The following is a 22,864-nucleotide window of genomic DNA, read 5'->3' on the forward strand; positions in this document are numbered from 1 at the left end:
AAATAGTGTGCGTCAATCTGCATTCATATTCCATCATTTCCCTCTTTGGAGGTGTATAGCATTTTTCATCATGAGTCCTTTGGAATTGTCTTGGATCATTGTAAAGCTAAGTTATTCACAGTTTATCACTTTTCAGTATTGTTGTTACTGTTTACAGTGTTCTGGTCTTGCTTACTTCATTCTGCATCAGTTCATGTAATCTCTCGTTTTTTTGAAACCATCCTACTCTTCATTTCTTGTAGCACCATAGTATTCCATCACAGCCATATTCTACAGTTTTTTCAGTTATTCCCCAGTTGAGGGGCACATCTCAGTTTCTAGTTCTTTGTCACCACAAAAAGTGCTGCTATAAATATTTTGTACAAATAGATCCTTTTCATTGTTTTTTTTGATGTCTGGGATACAAACCCAGTAGTGATATTTCTGGGTCAAAGGGTATGCACAGATTTACAGCCCTTTGGGAATAGTTCCAAATTGTTCTCCAGAACGATTAGATCTGCTCAGAATTTTACCAACAGTGCATTAGTGTCCCAATTTTCCCACATCTCCTCCAACATTTGTCATTTTCCTTTTCTGTAATTAGCCAGTTTGCAGAGTTCTTTTAATTTTCATTTCTCTAATCAATAGTGAGTTAGATTATTTTTTTCATATGACTGTAGACAGCTTTGATTTCTTCATCTGAAAACTGCCTGTTGTTCATATCCTTTGATGTTTTACCAGTTGGGAAATAAATTGTATTCTTATAAACTTGACTTGGTTCTCTATATATTTGAGACCTTTTTTGCTGACCTAAGTTGTCTTGGGTTGCAGAGTTGTTTTGCCCCATCCTTTTGTTGGTTCTGCTACTCCAAAATTAGTTTTGAGGCATTATTTTAACGTTTGCAGGGAAATTTGGGAGTCTGCCATCTTGGCCCTGCCCCTCAGGACATATTTTAAATTAAAGAATAGGAATTTTATGTCTTCTTAAACAACCAACAACAGCAGCAGTGCATGTAAATAGATTTTCTTCCACCAGTAGCTGTCAGCACAGTTGATTGTGCTATAAAGTACAATGAATTTTTTTGATGTTGGGAAGAATAAAGAATACCATTATTTATTCTGACCTTTTTTTTGGCCAGGTTTTTAGTGAACGAAGTTCTTGTATTTTAGACACTATGATGTGAATCATGATATATATCCAAATCTGTCGTAATGGGTTTTGTTATAATGGGTTCTATTCTATTGGCCTTTGATTAGAGCATTTCAAATGGGCAAAAGTGACATTTCCAAAATAGACTACTCACTATATCCTGAATATAATACGTACCTTTTTGCTTATAGTTCTTGCTCATTCTTTTCCCTCCTCTGTAATGCTGTATTTCACTGCATACTTGTTGTACCCTGTTTTTTCAGTACAAAAATTGGTTTATAACCTTTCATTGCGTAATCATCGTATGGTATAATTCTGTTCATCACAGCGCTTAAAAGGTAAACAGGGCATCAGTGTATTTACCAGTGGCATATAGATACACATTTATCTCTTGTGCGTTGTGAGCCGTGAGCCTAGAATTCTCAGCACACACGCATTGTCAGAATTCAGTTTAACATATATTCACAAGTATTCCATGCATTCTAATCTTGCACCAAAGACGGTTTAGTAATAAATGATTTTTAAGTAATACTGGCACAGTTAAAAAAAAAACTTCACGTAATGTTTGCCCCCCCCTTCTTTGCAAACAAGTTTGGCATAAAATCTGTGATGATTATGTGGTGGGAATATGGTACCTTTTCCTCTAATGTCCATCTACAGATTCTGCCTATTTCTTAAAGTCTAACTTACATGTTACTTCTTCCATGACATTTATCTAACCAACCTAGCCAGAATGTGATTTTTCTAAATTTACATACTACTTTTTTGTACCTCTTTTTTTTCCAGGTTGGATTTTCAATCTATATTTTTACCTTTTGTTTATAGATCACTTATATGTCCCAGGTGTATCCTTTCTTCTTTGTACCTCTGCTATTACATTTGTCATTTATTGTCTTTTTTGTAATTATTTGTCTACCTTATTTTCCCTACTAGATTGTATAGTGGGAAAAGAATTCTTTACCTATACCTAAAATCTGCCCTACTGACTTTTGCATTGATATTATTGCTTTATGTTCTTTATGCTGATGATAGATTGGTCAGTGCCATTATTATCTTTTGGATCAATTGATCTAGCTCTCTGATAGGGGCTCAAATTATACTTTGTGTGGTCTCAAAGTCAAGTTCATTTTATTACAAAATGGAAATGGCAAAGGTGGCAGTCTTCTTGATCCCAGACTAGGCTTGAACATCATAATCCTTGATTCGAGGAACAGTTTCATGTTCCTGGATGGCAGATGGCTTCTCAGAACCTTAGTCATATATACCACCAAAAATAGATTCTGAGAGGCTCATATCATCATCTCTTATAACAGTCTCATTCTAGTTATTCAGTGAATTTTACTGGTCATCTAGTCCAACCCATACTTTACCAAAGAACAACTACTTCCTCCCCTGCCTCCCACAACATCTCCAACAAATGGTTCTACAACCTTTCTGCTTGAAAACCTCCAAAGAAGGGAAGCCCACTACTTCTTGAAGTGGCCTGTTCCATTTTTGGGTACCTCTGATGTTAGGAAGATTTTCCTTTGTCTATGTAAATAAAATATTTGATTTACTGAACAAATGGTTATATGGGTATATTTTTTGTTGTCTAATGTACCACAAAGAAAGGATATAGTAATGAAATTGGAGTTTGGGAAATAGAAGTTTTGTTTTCAGGTTTAAAATTCACAGGAAAATGACAACTCTGCAGGTTTTTCAGAAAAGGATATGCCATTTGACAAACAATTATTTTGCTTCTGATATTTTTGTCTGGGGGTCAGTTTCTTTTTTTAAAATTAATTAATTAATTTTTTAGCTTTCGACATTCATTTCCACAAGATTTTGAGTTCCAAATTTTCTCCCCATCGCTCCCCTCCTCCCCACCTGAGATAGCATGCATTCTGATTACCACTTCCCCCAGTCTGCCCTCCCTTTTATCATCCCCATCTCTTTTCCCTTTCGCATTTATTTTCTTGAAGGACAAGATAGATTTCTATACCCTATTGCCTGTATATTGGGGGTTAATTTCACTGCTTCTGTCCAGAGAATCTGAAAAATAACAGTTGTATGATACTTCAATCATTATTTTTTTTAACACAAGAGAAAATGGTCTGCTTCATTCTGCGATCCAATTCCATAGTTCTTTTTCTGAATGTGGAAAGCATTTTGCCTCAAGAGTCCATTGGGAAATTTTTGGGTCCTTGTATTGCTGTGAAGGACTAAGTCTACCGGAAAAATTCCTTGCACACTGTGGTTGTTACTATGTACAAAGTTCTCCTGGTTCTGCTCCTTTCACTCAACAGCAGATCATGTAAATCTTTCCAGGCCTCTCTGAAATCTTCCTGTTCATCATTTCTTACAGCATGATAGTATTCCATTATGTTCATGTACCACAGTTTATTCAGCCATTCCCCAATTGATGGGCATCCCCTTAATTTCCAGTTTTTGGCCACCACAAAGAGAGCTGCTGTAAATGTTTTTGTATATGTGGGACCCTTTCCCATTTTTACGATCTCTTTGGGATACAGCCCTAGAAGTGTCAATCACTGTTTCTTAATGAGAGTTCTTGTGATATCAGTGACAGCAACATTGTGCTGAGCAGAATGCTTTGTTGCTGCTTGTCTTTGTTGGTGAATCATTTTGATTCTCCACTCCTCTTTCTGTTATGTGATTAAAAGTAATAGAAGGAAGAGATATTCATCCAGTTATTTTATTGTCTTAGCTTCAGCTAGTAGCTCTGAAGACTCAGATGGCTATGCAGATATGAGCTGAAGATATCAGCCTTTCCCAGGGAATCTTATCCTACACCTCTAAGACACATTTCTCTTTCTTCTCATCCTCATATTGCTCTTCTCTCCTGCACTCCCCTCACAGGCTCAAGCTCCAGTCTGGCCTAGGTCTGTTATTGTTTAGCCCTCATTAGAATGTCTCAACAATAGTGCTTCTTTTGGGAGGACGTCCTTATCTGTTTCTTGTAACAGGTTTTCAGCACTTGCATATTGATGACTTAGTTCATTCTTTGCTAATCTTTGCTTATAGTCCTCTTCTCTCTGATCTTTAATCTCTTCAATTTGCTGTCTCATTTAACTCTACCATCCCTTTAAGGTACTGTCCAATATCTTTTTCTCCTTCACTACTAAACTCCAAGGAAGTGCTTGTACCTTCACTTACTCAACTTCTAGTCACTTCTCAACTCTTTGCATGTGACTTTCATCCCTCAAATGAAAATACTCATTCTAGTTATTCACTAGTGATCTGCTCCTTGCCAAATCTTATCCTATTCTCAGTCATCTTTTTTTGACCGCTCTCTAATATTTTAACACTCTTCTGTGGGAATCTTGGCCCTGTTTGTTCTCGGTTCACTTTCTGTCTGCCTAACTACTCCTTTTCAGTTTGCTTTGCCCAGTCATTATTTCTCTTCTACTTCTACTTTCAACTGTGGGTATGCCCCAAGGCCCTGTTCTGGACCCTTCTTTCTCTTCTCTCTGTACTCATGATTTCATTAGCTCCAGTAGATTCATTTATCAACCCTAGACAGATGCCTGCCCAATCAGCATATCCACCTACATTTTCTATACAGTTTCAAATCACTGCCTGCCTCCTAAATACATCAGACTGCATGTTCCATATGTCTCAGAGGCAACATGCCTAAAACAGAATTTATTATCTTTTCCCAAAACACACTTTTCTTTGTCCTTTCCCTGTTATCCTCTAAAGCACAGGTCTGACCAAATTATTCCTCTGCTTAGTAAACACAGGTAGCTCCCTGTTGTCTTTAGGATTAAATATAGCCTGCTTTATGTCATTGAAAACCTTTTATAATCTGGTTCAGACCTACTATTCCAGACTTTTAAAAGTTATCCTTTTCCTAGACTATTGTTCTCTGAGGTAGTCTATTTGTTGTTCCTCAAACACGACCTTATGTTGCCTCTGTCTGTGTTGCAGAAGGACACATGGTCCTTCGTTGGTTGGAATGCGCTTTGTTCTTTACCTCCACCAGCCCCTTTCAGTGTTTAGGGTTGCATTCGTGCCATCTTCAGGAGACCGTTCCTGATTCTTTCTGGTGCCAGAGCCTCCTTACCTCAGCGCCACTCCTGAAATTACCTTCTGGTTACCTCATAGGTATTTATTTTGTGTCAGTTTATGTGTGTGCATGTTCCTTCTGCTTGAGAACAGGGACAGTTTTATTTTTGGCTCTCAGCACTTATCAGCCTGCCTGGGCACATGAAAAACACTTAATAAGTGCTTCTAAATTGACTTTGTTTCTGCTGGTTTGGAATTCCTGTGATTTATTTACATTAAAAAATTAATATCTTTAGTTTCATATCACACCATCATATTTCTGAATCTCTTTACCTTCTCACTTCCAGAAAACTACCACTTGTAACAAAAACTTTAAAACAGTGAATGAGGGGGATTGAGAAGCAGTTCTGAAAAAGCTGTCGTGTCAGTCAACCAAATGTGATATTCCTTGTATGGAGGTGCATTTTCTCAACTCTTACCCTAGGTCATTATGATAACAGAGTGTTCAGTTTCCTTTTTTTTCTTTTGAATTATGTGGTATTTATTGTTTTCTTTAATTCTCTATGAGTTTGTGTCTAAGAATTCTTAATTTTCACTATTCCTAAGGCATAGTAATATTCCATTACCTTAATATACCAAAATTTGTATAGCCATTCTCTGTTTTGTTTCCAATTCCTTGCTTCCTTTTGTGATCTTTGGAGACCCTCTGATGCTTGATAAATCCTATTGTACTTGTTCTCTCTCCTGTTTCCTTTATTTTCTTAAGATAACATGAGTATAATAATACTTTCATATAATAAAACTAGCAAGTTTATTATAGATATTACAAATTATGAAACACCTTTACTTCCTGGGTGCCTAAATCAGCCTCTCTCTGTGCTTCCCCTTCCCCTAACCAATTTCCATAATAGGGTTTACATTTCATTTCTTTTTGAACTTATTTAGGACAGACCCAAAGCAATAGTGATTCTAAGCCACCTGCTGAAGTAATTATAGAAAAACCGCACCTTGTAAATACTTCTATTCCTCCATCTACTCAAGCTAAACGAACTGGACCAAAGAAACCCAATATAGCAGTTATAGAGGTGACATCAGAAAGAAAAGATCCTCCTCAGCTTACTGTACAGGTATAAAAGTGTTCAAATGAAGAGAAACATTTTAACTAAATGTTATGATATTAGTATTTAATGGATTTCTATGTTGTTGAGAGACATTGTTCTTTAATGATGAGAATGCCTTAGTATTGTGAGATAAATGTGATAGCATTCACATGTGAACGTTCTGTTGGCCTACATCAAAAAGGCATGTGCTTTGTGTTTGTTTTTCTAGTAACTGTGGTGGCTTCCCTTCCTCTTCTATGAACATACACTTTGCATCCTTCTTCTGCCCAATAGCTTCCATTTGTGAGGTGACAGAAGTTGTACCCCAGTCGTGAGAGTAGAGTCTAGTCTAAATTATTTGAACTATTTGGGATCAAAGGTACGATGGTGGCTTTATTAACGTTGTAAGCACCTGAGCCTACCAGCCACATAATAACTTTGTATTGACAGTTTTTAAAGGATGTATATTTCTTTTAAAAGATAAATTGTTTTCGTTGATTTAATTACTTAAATGCTTATTGAGCATTTATAAGGCACATAGCATTATGTAAGATATGGGGCTAGGTGGGGATGGTAGATCCTAGAAGGTATTTAAGAGAGAGTTCTTCTCCACAGGGTTCTGGGTCTAGCTCTTATGAAACCATGAGCCAAGTTTTAAATATTGATGCTGAAGCTGCCAGAATTAAACCTCTGCCATTCTACCATCTGTGGAAAAAAACGGGCTCAAACTCTAAACGAAATACGCCTCTTTTGTTATCATGTCATATAGTGTTGCTGACACAGATACTTACATCTAAATTATGAATAGAAAGTATTTTAATAAATGATGCTGGTTGTTTGTGTCAATTTTTATTTTAGGTATTACCCAATTTAGATATTGATAGCCTTTCAAATGAAAGCACAGATGAAAATCAGGCTTCCACCAGTTCCGTAGAAGCATCTCATCCCTCACAGACATGGATACAGGTATCCTCTAGAATTTTAACCTATTCTGCAGCGTGTATCCTGTCGATATTAACTAGTGCTAATCCATATAAAACTTTCTTTCCTTAAGATAAGTTTAATAAATAAATAAAGACAAAGAAGTTGTTAGCAAACCATTATGTGAATTTAGACCTTGGGTAGAGGGTGTGTGTGTGTGTGTGTGTGTGTGTGTGTGTGTGTATTAGGGAGGGGCCACTAGGGCCCCTATTGATGGATTATTGATGGATTTTGAAAAAAAATGCAGTATTTGTATTTAGGTGTTTATAAGGACATGTTTTCTTGATTTTGGCCAGTGGTCATCCCACGATTATTCTTTGGGGCTGGTTTTGCATTATTCTGGTGGCTCCTGTGTAGTAAGATTGGTTCTTGCACAGGGCAATGTAGAAGGAATTGAAACTTTTTATACATTTTATAGTAATTTTGGCCTTTGTGACAGTAAGTTTAAGCAGTGAGACGAAATTAAATTTATTCCAGGGATGTAGTTTTACATGAAACTAGGGATGAAATGGAGGAGGTAGATCAAAGAGACCAAAGGATTAGAAAAAGCCTGTGGATATATGAGCAGAAGTAATAGTTGTCAGGTTAGTAGGAGGCTTTTATGGAATAACATTGATTATCTTTTAGGATCCAGAATTTACCCAGCCTAATGAAGATGATCCTCAGTTTCCAGGATCCAACTTTAATGAAGTAATTGATGTTATACAGGTAAAAATGGGAACTCCACATGGTTCACTACTGTTTGGTTCTATTTATAATGCTGTAGTGATTGGTTAGATGGCATTTCTCTTTTAATTCCAACTTTTAAAAAAGATTTCATGAATGTCTTTTGTTCCTACATCATAGCCATTTCTGGGGAAACCTTTTCTTTCTGTGCCCTGCACTGGGTCTTTTCCTCTCAAGATGAAATATTCCCGTGTCACTGGATGTAGTAACTGTATGTAAGACATTCTTTCTGGTAGCCCACAGTCTTTCTGCCATGAGTAAGGAGACATATTTTATCTCTTCTCTGGGGCCATCGTTGTTTTATCGGCCATCCAGAGTTTGGTTTTGATTTACGTTGTTTAAATCACATGTTTGTTAAATGCTTACTGTGTGCGAGGCACTGTGCTCGACCCTGGAGATATAAAGAAAAGAAAATGCAACTGTCCTTGCCCTCAAGGACTATACATTTTTTAGGGGAAGGTAATTATGAATAAGTATGTATGAATACAAAGTTAAAAAAATTTTTTTTGGTAACAGTGCACTAGCATGTGCTGCTGCTGATGGTGGTGATGAAATCAGGAAAGACTTCATGTAGAAGGTGTTACTTGAATTAAGTTTTGAATGAGACAGTGGGGAATTCTGATAGGTATATGTGAGAAGAAAGTGTATTCTAGGCATTGGGGACAGCAAAAACAAAAGTGTAGAGATATCACACAGCAGGGAACAGCAAGGAGGACAGTTGGCTGGACCCGAGAGCAGGTAGGGGAGTGAGATATAAGAATGAAAAAGTAGATTGAGGCTAGGTTGTTGAAAAGCTTTAAAAGCTAAACAGAGAAGCTTATGTTTGATTTCAGAAGCAATAGGGAAGGTTTTAGAGTTTGAGTAGAGGAGAATCGTGAACTTGAGGAAAATCTCTTTTTTCAGAGCTGTGTGAAGAAAGGAGAAGAGTTCAGTTAGCATGCTGTTGTGATATTCCACGAGAGAGGGCCCGAAGTAACGTGTTAGTGTCCATGTGAGTAGGCAAAAGAATAGATGCAAGAGCAACTGATCAGCTCTGTGGTGTGAGGAAAAGTGTGAGTCAAGGACAGTGCCAGGACTGTGAACCTGTGTTGACTGGGACGATGATGAAAAAGCAGAAATAGAGAAATTCAGAAAGAGAGGTGGTTTTTTGGAGGGGAGAGAAAAAATGAGTTCACTTTTAGACATAGTGAATTTGGGATATCTACAAAATACCTAATTTGACATATCTCTAGGGAAATTGGTGGAGTGATTAGGATTCAAGAGAGGTAGATAAATAGATTTTGGAGTGTCTGCTAGAGATAATAATTCAGTAGGACTTTGGATGTCACCAAGTGAGACAACACATAGATTGAATAAAAGAGGGCCAGGGACAGAACTCTGGAGTAGAATCACAGTTAGGGAGCATGGTATGGATGACAAATAACAGGAGACTGAGAGAACAGTCAGAGGAGAACTAAGAGGAGCTAGTGTTCAGAAGAAGAACGTGAGTCAACAGAGTTAAATCCTGTAGAAAGTTGAGAAAGATAATTGAGAAAAGACCATCAGCTGTGATAGTTGGGACTTCATTGGCAAGTTTGGAGAATACAGTTCAGTTGAGGAATGAGGTCAAAAGCCAGAATGCAAACGATTGAAGAGTCAGTGAAAGGAGAGGCAGTGGAGGGAATAAGTGCAGACAGCTTTTTCTAGGAATTCGTCTTTGAAACAGACAAGATAGAGAACAATAGCTTGTGGGTATTGTAGGATCTAATGAGTTTTTGGTTTTGTATTTTCCTAGGATAAATGACTTTTTTGAGGCAACAAAGGAGAGATTAAAAAATAAAAAGAGAGAAAGCAGTTTGCTAGAGCAGGTGGGAAGAGAAGGGATTAAGGGAAGATGTAGAAAGGGAGAAGGGTCAGCTCTTGATCAGAGACAAGAGTAAAGGAAGAGAGAATGGAGGGTCATGATGGTTTTTAAGATATAGAGAAGGGAGGTTCACTTTGAATGGTCTCAGTTTTTTCAGTAAATTATCGAGTAAGTTGTCATTGTGTACATTGTTCATTTGGTCCTGCTCATTTGTCTGAGTTCGTACAAATCTTCCCACATTTTTCAGAAGTCTTCTGGACAGTATCGTTCCTTACATTTATAGACGATATTTTTTCCATCCAGTTCCCAGTTGATAGTCACTAACCTTTAATCCTTACGATCTCAGAGTGTGGCTATGAATATTTTGGTATAAGATTGATGGGTAGTGCTAATTTTTAGTCAGTTTTCTTTGATAATTCCATATTGATATCTAGAATGGTTGGACCAATTCATAGCACCACCAACATTGTATTCCTGTGGTAGTTTCTCCGTATCACCCATTCATATTTGTCATTTTCCTATTACAAACTTCAGTTTTGTTTTAATTTCTCTTATTCCTATTTATTCAGAGTGTATTTTCAAGTAGTGCTTTACAATTTGCAGGTTTTTGGAAAACTTTTCATATCCATGTTGATATGTTTATAACTGTTTATATTTTAATGACTCTTGGTTTTATATAGCTAGCATTTAGTATTATATATTCATCTCAGGCGGCTATACCAGATGTTCTCATCTTTCCTCAAGCCTCCAGCAGTACTCCCTCCCCGTGGTTCTCAGGCAAAGAGATTACTTCATAACTTTAATGAGAAAATTGAGGCTATTAGATGTAAGTCCTCTTTTCTCTTTACTCTTCTTAAAACATGATGACATAATCCCCCCATTATCTTCTCCTTTAATCTTTGATAAGGAGCTGCTAGAAACCAGCAGTTAGGTTACTTTATACCGCAGGTCCCTCAGCGTGTCCATAGAGATACACTGATTTACATTGGGATTTTAGGGGGAAGATCATTGAAGGAAGGGGCACCCTTGTTCAGATGGAAGTGGTAGAAAACCTCCTTCTTTGGGTCTCGTTTGTGGCTGAATAGGGGGTGTCCATGTGCATGAATTTTATGAATTCTTGGAAGTCAGCAGATAGCTAATAATAACACTTACAGCAATAATTGTGGTAATGGCTGACATCTACATAGCGCTTTAAGGTTCGCAGACCACTTTCCATCTCATTTTATCCTTACAGCTGCCGTTGGAAGTTAGTGCTGTTATTATCCCTATTTGGGGCAGGTAGGTATTAAAGTAGAGAGAGCGCTGGGTCTGGAGTTAGGAACATCTCGGTTCAGATCTGGTCTCAGACACTTACAAGCTTTGTGACATTGGGCAAGTCATTTAACATCTCCTTCAGTTTCATCAACTGTAAAATAAGGATAATAATAGCACCTACTTCCCAGGGTTGTCCTGAGGATCAAATGAGATAATATTTGTAAAGCACGTAGCCCAGTCCCCTGGGACATAATAGGTATTTAATAAATTCTTGTTTCCTTCTTTTCTTCCATTTTTACATTTGGAGAAACCAGGGCAGACATCAACTCAGTGACTGGCTCAGGGTCACACAGATAGTAATCATCTGAGGTGGATTTAAATTTAATTGTTCACTTCAGGCCCAGTGCTTTTGGACCTTTTGTACCATCTGCTTAATTCCTATGCCAGTTATTGAGGGTAGGAGTAAGTGGAAGTCCTTGGAGTTGCCCACACTATCCTGTGTAGTTATTATTAAACAATATGAGGTAGTTTGAATGTAGTGAAAGATATCTCCTCTCAAGGAATGGAGATGAGGAAGTTGGAGTACTTTGTTACAGACATCCCTCACAACAACTTTGTGTAGTGGCTGGTGGAGAAGGCAGTTATAGTTGCTAGCTTAGTGACTTAACAGTTGATTGTTGGGAGCTGGAGAAAATTGTTAGGTCAAATGCTGTGACTTTTCTTGATCTTGCCCTCATCGGGGATCAGTCAGCTTAGTCCCCAGGTAGGCACTTAGCACCTGGTGCATTTTAGGTGCTTAACAATTGTTTATTCATTGGTGGGTTGGTTGTTGATTTTGCCAATGCCTTTTTCTGTATTCTCATTGCTAAGACTAGTCAGGAGCAGTTTGCTTTTACCCAGGAAGCAGTTCAGCTATTTCTCTCATTTTACTTCTGGATTATTGGAATTCTTCACATTATCACAGGTTGGTGGGCAGGAATTTAAAAGAGGTCCCAGTTGTTGAGGGTTTTGTAAGAAACCACTATATTAATAATTGAATGTTGACTGGGCTAGATGAGGCTGCAATGGCAGAGGTCCTAGGAGGGATGGTGGCTCAGGTAACAGACTGAGGGAGGGAACAGGTAGGAGGAGCAGAATTAGCCCCTATAGGCAGAGCCCTCCAAGAACATAGAATCCCAGAGTGCTGGATGCTCAGGTTAAGTCTTCTAAAGCCATAGTCCTTTCAGACTGCACTTGAAAGAGTCAGGACTTTCAAAGTACCTGGGGAATATGTAAGAAGTCCAATAAACCCCTGATCCTTCCTATTTTAGACAAAATGTCAGTTTATTATGAGCAGCATCTGGAATCATTTGAGTTCTTCACATCCATTGTATGCCCCAAATTTAATTGGGCAGACTGGATTCTGCATTTGTGGAAATCTCTGTCAGCCTTTTTAAATAATAAATTTGCTCCAGAAATTTTTATTAAGAAGTATCACAAAATTTTATACTAGAATGATTAGCTTTTTCAGTTTGCTTTTTTGACAGATTTACTACAAAGGATATTTAAAATTTTAAATCTGAAATAAAAATATTTTTTCAGGTATCTGTATATATATATGCGTGGTGTAATTGAAATATACTTTATGTACTATATATTATAAAATATTTATATAGTACATATCTATGTAGATATGTGTGTACACACACACACACATGCACGCACACACACACATGCGCGCACACACACACACACACATTTACATACTTAATTGATCTCCTCCACCCCTTTCTTCGGTATAGCCTGGATCAATTGAAGTAGGAAATGGAAACAGCCTAAATGAGTAATGATAATAGCAAAAGAGGTAACCTGTGAAATGTTTATTGTTATTAATTCCTTACATTTATAGAATATTTGAAGGTTTAAAAAGTACTTTTCTCCCCCCAAACCATTGAGGGATAGTGTATATTATCTCTGTTTTATTGAGGATGAGAAGTGAAATGATTTCCATATGATCTTAAAATTTGTTTGTGTTGGAGCTGTGATTTGAAGCCAGTATCTTGGTTCTAAGTCTAGCACTTTGTTTGCTGCACCTTGGGACCTTCTCTGGTGAATTTTTAAAAAAAGTTTTAAAAAAATTCATGCGAAGAGGTAGGAAAAGTCATATTCCTAGATATCTAATCATCATCCAGTTTGTTTGGTTCTCTTGAACATATTACTAATAAATTGTTATCAATGATATAATATATAGCAATATTATAATAATATACAGTATATGATAATTATATGAAAATATATACTATAATAATTATTAATAATATATTATTGAATGTGTTACCATCTGGAAAACCTTGAAAATTAGGTTGAATATAGTTATAATAATTAACATTTTTTGGCTTTAGGAAAAAAAGTTTATCTTCCCAATGTGACTTTCACATTCTTGTTTCTAGTCTAAACTTTTAATGCCATATTACTTGTCAGTTAACTTATTTACTAGGTACCTTCTATGTTCTAGACACTGTGTTAATGCTAGGAATACATATATGAAAAAGAAAGACAGTCTTTGCCCTCAACTAGGTTATTGTCTGCTGGGAGAAGACAGCATCCAAAAGAAATTGGAAAGGTGGTGGAGTTGAGGATTGTTGGAGAAGTCCAGAGGAGCACAGGTGGGGAGATCATAGCCTGGACCCCTCCGTAAGTGGAGGTTTGGAGGCTCCTTGCTCTGCCCTACATTTGAAGAGTGCTTGTGATGCCTGAGTACTGAGCTATTCAGTCTTGCGGGGCATGATAGAGAATTTGGAATAATAAAATAATATAGTCTAGCAGATAGTATTCAGTAGTAGCTTGTTTGACCGAACTACATTTTAAGTGTTAGGTGCCCGCTACTCTTAGACTTTCTGAATCGTAATAATGATCTTAACATTTTCCCATCATACTCCCACTTGTATTTCTCTCTCCACTATGATTCCTAAGCTACATAGTTTAAATGCTATTATTCCTTAACAGGGTAAGTTTAACAAACTGAATAAGATATTTTAAATGTGGTTAAGAAGTTGGTAAATATTCTTCTAACAAAAAAAATTTAATCTATTTGTCTTCTTGTGCATATACGAGTGGAATAATTATTTGATTAAATATTCTTTTATCTTTGACACCTCTAAGTTGCTACCTGTCCTGATTGACTTGGTGACAGTTAATTTTTAAGACTGATGTATAAAATAGGGGAAAGGGCTAGGGGCTGGGCCTATTTTAATTAGTATAGGGCACCCCAGAAGAGGAAATTCCCTCAACCAATGTAAGTTAGCACTTTCTTTTCAGCTTAGTCTCCAAGAACCTTGCCTTGAGCAGTGTGAGGTCAAGTGACTTGCTCAGGATTACAGTCAGTTTAGGTCAAAGGTGGGATTTGAATAAAGATCTCTTGGCTTCTAGGCCAGCTCTCTGTCCACTTATGTTGCTCCTCAGTGTATAAAAATGTAAAAAAATGTAATATCCAAAAGATTTACTGTACCTAACACAATACTTCACACATAGCTATTGTATGAGAGAATGAATGTATTCTTTTTGTTACTTTTAGGATGAAGAAAAAAGTGATGAAATTGCAGATTTCTCTGAACCAGTCTTGGAGTTTAACCAAAATACTAAAGCTACTTCTCAAAATTATAATGGTCCTCCATTTCCACCAGTTGTGTCTGCTGCTCTACCGACTGCTGATATTCTGGAAAAAGTTATTGAGAAAAAAGAGACTCTAGAAAATAGCCTTATTAATTGGTAAGTTTATATTGATACTGTTATTAATAAAGTGATAATATTAAACATAACAGGAAATGCGACTTTGCAACCCTTAAATTTCTTTCTTTTACCTATTAAAAAGGCAATATTGAGTAATAATGATAAACATAATAATAATAAAGCAGCCTTATTGTGTTGTGGAACAGGTATCATTTTCAGATATCATATGTGTAGTCCATGAGTAAAGAAATGTTTGAAATGTCAAAGGAATATGTCAATCATTTGCATAAATATCCATTTTAAAAAAGCAATTCACTGTTGTTTCCCAGGGTAGAACAAGAAATAATGTCAAGAATGATCACTAGGATGCTTCCATTCCAGCAACAGGCAGTCCCTAATGTCGGTGTTTCAGAAAGTGAAGAAAGTGAAACTTCAGCCTCTGATGTTGGTAAGTGCCAGCCTCTGAATTTGTTTCTTTTCATACGGATGCCATTTGTACTGTGCTTGTTTGAGTTCAGTTCACTGTGAAAATATCCTTATAATAGTGATAAAAGAGATCTTCAGAATACTTAATTATTTTTATTGATTTTTTTGTTTTTCATATTATTGCCATTTTCTGATAACACCCTTCAAAGCCTTGTGACAAAGAAAAACGCTTACCATAAACCAACATATTGAACGTTTGACAGGGTATATATCATTTTGTATGTAAAGAGAAGGGCAGTATGTTTCATTTCAGTACCCTGAAATAAAAGTCATTACATTAATCTGGATTCTAATTTTTTTTAGTCATATTTTCCTTTACATTATTATGGTCATTATGTATATTTTTGTTCTCTGGACCCCACATCATTTCATTGTCTTTCCAAATTTCCCTAAATTCCTTATAGTCACCATTTATTATGGTGTAGTAGTTCTGGAAATTCATATAAAAATTTGTTCAAATTCTCCCCAATAAAAAGGCATCTACTTTGATCCCATTTTTGCTACCAGAAAAAGTGTTGCTGTGAATGTTTTGGTATAGATAAGAAAAAAAGGTTTTTTGATGGATGATACTTAAATAGTGATTTAGGATCACACTGTAGTTAGTACTTGCTACAGTTTCTTCACTTGCATTAAAAGTCCCAACCATTTCTTCTGTGACTTGAGTAAATACTAAGGGAAGTTGATTTACCCCTCTTTCTCCCTTATGTATATGTGTCATTCTGGGAGACCTACAACACCTCTTAGGGAACTCTGAATATTAGTGTTTAATTAGTGGTAAGGCCTAGCCTAAAAAAGCCAAAGTCTCCCATTGCATCTTGGGCCATTTCCAGTCATCCTGATGAATATCTGGTCACTGGATCCAGATGGCTCTGAAGGAGAAGTGAGGCTGGTGACCTTGCATAGCCCTTTCTCACTCAAAATAAAGTCAAGTGCAAGTCATGTCATCATTTCTCTGATGTCATGGTTTTCTTCAAAAACAAAGAATGAACACAATGTATCTTGTTATAGTTTATCAGTATAACTTTTCTTCTTTTTGGCTTTTCTTCTTATCCTGATCAATGACTGAGAGTAAGTTAATTTTTATATTGATGATTTGGTTTCTTTAAAATTACTGCCCTGCTTTTTTAGGTCCCCTTTATAAAGTACCTAGATTGCACATTTCGCCATAATTTCAAAATTATTTCATTACAAGAAAGAAGGTTACATGATGCCTCTTAATGACATCTATGTCTTATTCACATTTTCTTAAGAGGCACATGATAATAGAAATAGAACATTTCTACCTATGGCATAATTCATATAATCTCTGAATCCAAGAATGATGGGTGAAAGTTTGCGTTTGATTTCATAAAGAAGCTTTCTCTTCTCCCCAGTTCCCTTGTTGTCCTTGTGTACTTTTAGCTAAGAATTATAGTTTATGTAGCTCTTCTTGCAGAATACATTTGAGAGAATTCATTCAGATGCATTACTTCCAAGTGACAATGATGCATATGTAGATGCTCATCCTTCTGTATCTCTAAGAGCTATAATAGTAGGAATGGGATCAAATCCATGCATTTCCCCCCAATTCCATTTCAGTTAGTAATGTGGTCCAGCTTACCAGTTGTTTAATAAATTGTACTCAAAACATAAAATATATCTATATTTTCATATTTACCTCCCCTTTTCCTTATAAACCTTTCTAATACTTTAAGAGTTAAAGTATTGATTCTGATCAAGTTTTAGCACAGATCCACTTTTCTCAAATGTTTTAATGTCCGGTTGAACAGCAGGTGGTACGGGATTTCGCCTTGTTGTTGATGCAGGTGTGCCTGTGAATTCAGACATGATTAGTCTTTTTGTGAATGAAGCTCTTGAAGAGATTATTACCGTCATGCTGGGTAACAGGGAAGTGACAAAAGGCGTTCCTCCTCTTCCTGCAAATGTTCCTGCCAATGTAACATACTTACCAGTAAGAACAATTTCTGTTATAGAGTGTTAAAATGGCAGAAGTTTAAATAAATATTCTAACCCTCTGTTTTACAGTGTTCAGATCAGATTCTTGTTGCCAGCTGTAAATAAGGCAACAACAATTGTTTAAAAAAAGTGGATTGATTTAAATTTTAAATTTGGGTTAAAAGTGATATCAGGAATGAGCAAAATTAAGAATTAAGTTTGATGCTATTGATATATTGAATGTCTTATCTTGTAGCTATGGAATGGATCAACTTGCTCATGAAATCTTTTTTTCAGTGTTAATGACATAAAATTTAAGAGGCAGGTGGGGGAAGATGGCAAAATACTCCTTAGCTACTGGTTTTTCCTATAGCCCCCAATCCAGATCTCCAGAGACCACCAACTCTTCTCCTTTTTACCACCAAATCAACCCTACCATTACTTCTATAATAGACTTGTCAGTGACTGCTTTATTATTCCACCAACCATTTCTGTCACTTTTCATATCAAATTACTCTTTCCTAGCTACCCATCTCCTATGAGTTTGGTTCCCCCATTAGAATCTGAGCTTCTCAAGGACAAGAATAACCTTACTTGCCTATTTCTATCCCTAGAGTTTAGTTTAGTTCTTGAGTATATAGTCAATTATTTTTCAATTCATTTAGAGTGAATTCTATACTTGTTCAGAGATAGAAGATGTTTGTCAGCCTCAGATAAGTGTGATTCTGCAATATATTTTTCAGAATGATATAAAAATAGTGTTAGAAATTTTTTAAAAGCTTTTATACATTTATGCATTAACTTTACTCTGGAAGCATGAAATATATTATGGAATAAAAATCTGTCTGTGTTTTGGCATGTCAGATTGCTCAAAGTTTTGTTAAATCAGCTGACCATCTAGGGAAATGATGTCTTTAGAAGAGATCTCCTGTTCGTTAAGAGACTGAAGCAAAAAAGAGAGAAAGCATTATGTGAGTGAGAATAGTTAGTTACAGACTTTTCTTGAATATTTAAATTCAGATATCTTATGGTTGTAGTTGCAAAGAAAGGGAGGGAAAGGGAATAAGCAATTTTATTGCACTTACTATGTGCTAAGTGTTTTTTTTACAAATATTATCTCATTTGATCCTCACAACTATCCTTCAAGGTAATTGCTATTATTACTATCTCCATTGTACAATTGAAGAAACTGAGGCAAACGGAAGTAAAGTGACCTGTCCAGGGTTAGTACTAGTAAGTGTCTGATGCCGGATTCGAAGAGTGGTCCTCCTGTTCTATCTACTGCACCACCAGCTGCCTTAAGGGCATGCATGTAAGGGCATTTTAATTGGTTTGGCTTCAGTAGATGGATAACATCTTCCTGGACACAGATGAGAGTAACAACTTTATGTTATGGCAGAAAGGGGAGGAACGTGGAGTACTTGCCTCTTCTTTTTATGCTTATTGAAGACAGTTTTAAAATGCAAGTATGGAACTAAGGTGGCTTCTATAGGTAAATATGTGTGAATCCTTTGAGGGCTCTTGGTCCATTACAGGATTTATTTTACATTAAGATTACATTAACATTAGCATTACACAGGCACATTCAAAAGAGTTAATCTTTTAGTTCTTAAATCCCAGGGGAACTTTAAGCTTACATTTGTCTCCTAGAAATTAGAATCACCAAAATAAGCTGATCTAATTAGCTTTATGCGGATTTGTTGTGCCCAGAAATGAGATCTTTGGAATTTTATTTTGTAATCATGATTTGCTATTTTTTTTTTTTAACAAGTGACAGCCTTCTTAATACCATGCCCCTGTGAGGCTGAAGAGATCTGAAAAAACTTATGACTCATTTGACTGCATTCACTCATAAAAATCTTTGGCCTCTTTACTGAGTTTTGGAACTAAGAAAGAAGTATTATCTGGTCATTTCACTTGGAAAGAACTGGCCATTAAAAGACTTTTTTTTAATGTAGGTTATTAATATAGAGAGTCATTACTCTGTTAGAGTAATTAAAGATCTTAGAATATTCTATCTTTGAGATTTTTCTGTTGACAGATTTTCATTCTGTGACCAATTTCATTGAAGAGCTTCTTTAACCAAGGCTTGTGCTCAGATACCAGACATACATACATGTTCTGTGAATAAGTTAATTGGGTGTTCTTTACTTAGCTAAGTGCAGCGAATGCTAGTGCTCTGCAGTTTTCAATGATTTGCAATCTTCAGACAATTTGAACATAGTTGTCCTTTCTTGTGCCTGATATCTTAGAGAGTGATGAGACAGTATTTTCATCTGTATTTTCCTGTTTACCTGTTTCAGATTGTTTACGTTTTTTTCTCTTTGTTTAGCACAGGTTTGTCTAGGTTTGGTATTTTCTGTCTCATCATTCTAGCCTAAGGATCTTGGTACTTTGATCTTGATTTTTCAAATATTTTCATTTTATTATATTTTAATGTTTATTACATTTTTCAAATATATTCATTATTCCCTACGGTTTGCATTCAGCTGTAGGTTTGGTTAGCATGCTCTCTTTGTTTTTACACAAGTCACTAATAAGAATGTTGAACAAAAGAAAATCAAGCACAGAGCCTGCAACTCTACACCACAGACTTCTTCCTAGCATGACATCCATCATTAGTCGATACTATTTGGGTGTGGTCATTCAGCCAGTTGTAGTTTCACTTTGCTATATTATCTCACTTTAAGTTTATACTGCTCCTTCTTGTTCATAACGATATTGTGAGAGATCTTGTCAGTTGCTGTGCTTGAAATCTTTGCCATGTCCCAGACATTCTTATTTATCAGCCTGTTAGTGCTGTCAAGAAAAGAAGTGAGAGAAGTTAAGCATGACTTGTGCTTAGTGAACCCATCTTGACTCCTAGTGATTACTTTTTTGAGTGCTTAGAAACCATGTTTTTAATCATTTGGAATTTTTCCAAGAGTACACATCAGGCTAATTAGTCCATAGTTTTCAAATCTTTCTACCTTTTTTTCTTTTAAAATCAAAACAACTTATTCCCCATTTCCTGTCCTGAGGCTCCTCTCTTGTTTGACCTGATTCTTCAAAGATCTGTAGAGGAGGAAACTATTTCTAGATACAGAATTACTCCAAAAGACCTATTGCTCTATAAAAGGCTAATTTCCAGATAACTGAGGTTTTCCAGTACCTCACGTGTGGAGAAAGGAAAGTATCTAGTTTGGCAAGGTTCCTTATAGCCATGATCTTTCCTGTATTTTTTGTGTGTAAGTTTTTTTAAAGCTTAGGAACAAGTCTGTTTTGCTCTATTTAAAATATTATTACAGTTATTTGTGTCATTTATATTTTTGTGTATTAAATTTATCTTAGACTGTTCATCATACTCTGGTGCCAACTCCACAGCCCACTCCACCTCAGTCTCCACCTCCATGTCCTCTTAAGGAACCATTATTAATAAAAACGCCAGAGATTTCGCCCTGTGTTTCAGAACATGATATTTTTCCTGTAAAAGAACAATTTACTCAAACAGGTAAGTACTGCATTCTTTCATCAGCTTCGGAAATATCTTATTAATGAGAATTTTAGTTTGTGTTTGTATTTATAGGTTAATATATAATCCTATTATTTCTTTACTTTTTAAAAATAAATATCAAACTGTTTCTCATAGTGAGAGATTGGTTGATGCTTTTTAAAAATTTTTCAGTCTGAGTCAATGAAATAATTTAGTTTTTTTCCAGAATTACCATGTACTTATACTAATGGCTTATTTTTTAATAATTATTTTAAATGTAATACTTATTTCTAGTACTTACCATTATATTTTATAACAACATGTCAGGGAATTTTGTAAAGCAAGATTGGACTATTTGCCTGACTTGTTTTCTCTTTTGATTTTATATTTTTAGGAAATGATAATCTCCCTGCAAATACTCTCATTACTACTCCTACAGTTACTCCTGCTGCTACACCCCCTTTAGCAGGCACACCACCTCTCTCTGAAGATTCCTCTGAAAAACTGAAGAGACCAAGCCCCAAACTTCTGAAGCCATGGAGTAATGATGATTTGCCACTGGATGAAGAGAATCCTAATCCTATTCAAGAGGAACCACTTCACCCAAGAGCTATGTAAGCAATAACAACATTTTTTTACCTGTTTGTCTTTTTTAAAAAATTGTGGATGCTTTAAAATTTTTTTGTGTGTCTCTTCTCAGTAATCCATCTTCTTCCAGAAAAACCTTTACCAAAAAATCAAATTGTAATGCTAATCAGAGATATGTTTTTTTAAAACAGATTTGTCCAGGAGATTTCTGGATTAAGTACCTAAAATGCATTTTTTTTTTCTTGTTTTTAGTGTAATGTCTGTGGCGCGAGATGAAGAACCTGAGAACTTGATCTTACCCATTCCATCAACCGCCCCCAATCCAGTCATCTTTAACTCATTTCCTACTGAAGCACGAGCTCCTTCTCCAGTGCACACACCAAGTTCTGACCAGATGACACAGGAAAGCAGTTCAAGCTACATCACCACCACTGAGACAGAGACCCTTGAGAGACCCATTTCAGAGGGAGAGATTTTGTTTAGTTATGGGCAGAACTTGGGTACAAGAGGTAAGTTAATTTTCTGTAAGTGGTTTCGCTGAACTGACTAATATGCATGTCTTATTCTTCTTTAAGTTACCTATTTGAAATATTTATTTTACTTGAAAGAAATAAATGCTTTACTAAAAATTCTTTCTATAAATATTGTTGTGCTGATATACTATCATGGCTTTTTTCCCTTAACTTTTTTATATACATTGGGCTCAGCAGCTAAACTGCACTGTCATCTAAGGAATTTTGTTTCATTTTCAACAAGTACAATATCAAAAATTGAGAATAATTTGCAGGTGAATTGAAAATAATATTATGATTATATCTGAGTAGAAGTTATCGTTGTTCAGTTGTTTTTCAATTGTGTCTGACTCTTCGTGACTCCATTTTGGCTTTTTCTTGGAAGAGATTCTGGGGTGATTTGCCATTTCCTTCTCCAGCTCATTTTACACGTGAGGAAGCTTAGGAAAACCTGCCTAGGGTCACACAGCTAGTCTGAGGCTAGATTTGAACTCAGGTCTTCTTGACTCCAGGCCCAGTGCTCTTTCCACTGAGCTACCTAAACTGCTAATTAATGGTGTTCTGTTGTAAATTTAAATTTGTAATTAGCTGTTGTATATAAGATTAAATTGTTTTCTGAATTTTAATTTCCAGATAGAGCAGATGGAGGACTGTTTCTAACCAACTTCAGTGATAGTTTATCTAGTACTCTGCATGATGCTCATGAAATGGTAAGAAAATGATCATCTGGAACATTACATTGTCTGAGGAAGGACTTAAATTTTTAATCTTAGAGCAGATTTTTTTATGTGTCTAAAAGCAGCATGTTAGATAAAGTGTAGTAAAATATTTATGAAGAAATTTAAAATCTTCACATTTCATTAATTCAGTCTTAAATGAAACTGCTTAAGAACCACACAATTTAAAATATGTGAAAATCATTACTTAAAGTAAAATTAGAGTGAGAAAATCATGAAAGATTTTGCCACTGTACCGCTAGACCTTTCCATTTGACTTAGAGCTGAATCTCCACTGTCTGCTGCCTCCCCCATTATAGAGTGAGCTCCTTGAGAAGAGAATACTGTTTTACTTTTCTTTTGTATCCTGTAAAGCACTTTAGTACGGTACTAAATTTACACCCAGTAG

At 36.0% G+C, this 22,864-nt stretch overlaps 1 protein-coding gene across 5 annotated transcripts in view; it reads left to right on the plus strand.

Annotated features, from left to right (window-relative positions):
• The window catches only part of KIAA0586 (KIAA0586 ortholog), a 153,807-nt gene that overhangs the window by 63,626 nt on the left and 67,317 nt on the right, over positions 1 to 22,864 (plus strand). For 3 of the 5 annotated variants that reach the window (XR_011971752.1, XM_072629322.1, XM_072629324.1), the window contains exons 17-26: positions 6,080 to 6,261; positions 7,093 to 7,200; positions 7,843 to 7,923; positions 14,592 to 14,785; positions 15,076 to 15,194; positions 17,002 to 17,183; positions 20,498 to 20,657; positions 21,034 to 21,253; positions 21,480 to 21,736; positions 22,373 to 22,449. Coding sequence is in view for 4 of the 5 variants with exons in the window: in XM_072629322.1 (XP_072485423.1) it covers positions 6,080 to 6,261; positions 7,093 to 7,200; positions 7,843 to 7,923; positions 14,592 to 14,785; positions 15,076 to 15,194; positions 17,002 to 17,183; positions 20,498 to 20,657; positions 21,034 to 21,253; positions 21,480 to 21,736; positions 22,373 to 22,449 (1,580 nt within the window). In the remaining variant the exon portion in view is untranslated. The remainder of the gene's footprint in view (positions 1 to 6,079; positions 6,262 to 7,092; positions 7,201 to 7,842; positions 7,924 to 14,591; positions 14,786 to 15,075; positions 15,195 to 17,001; positions 17,184 to 20,497; positions 20,658 to 21,033; positions 21,254 to 21,479; positions 21,737 to 22,372; positions 22,450 to 22,864) is intronic. The other 2 variants (XM_072629323.1, XM_072629325.1) reach the window with 2 other exon arrangements.

Source organism: Notamacropus eugenii, chromosome 1 (genome assembly GCF_028372415.1).
Source record: "Notamacropus eugenii isolate mMacEug1 chromosome 1, mMacEug1.pri_v2, whole genome shotgun sequence".
NCBI classification, from domain to species: Eukaryota; Metazoa; Chordata; class Mammalia; order Diprotodontia; family Macropodidae; genus Notamacropus; species Notamacropus eugenii.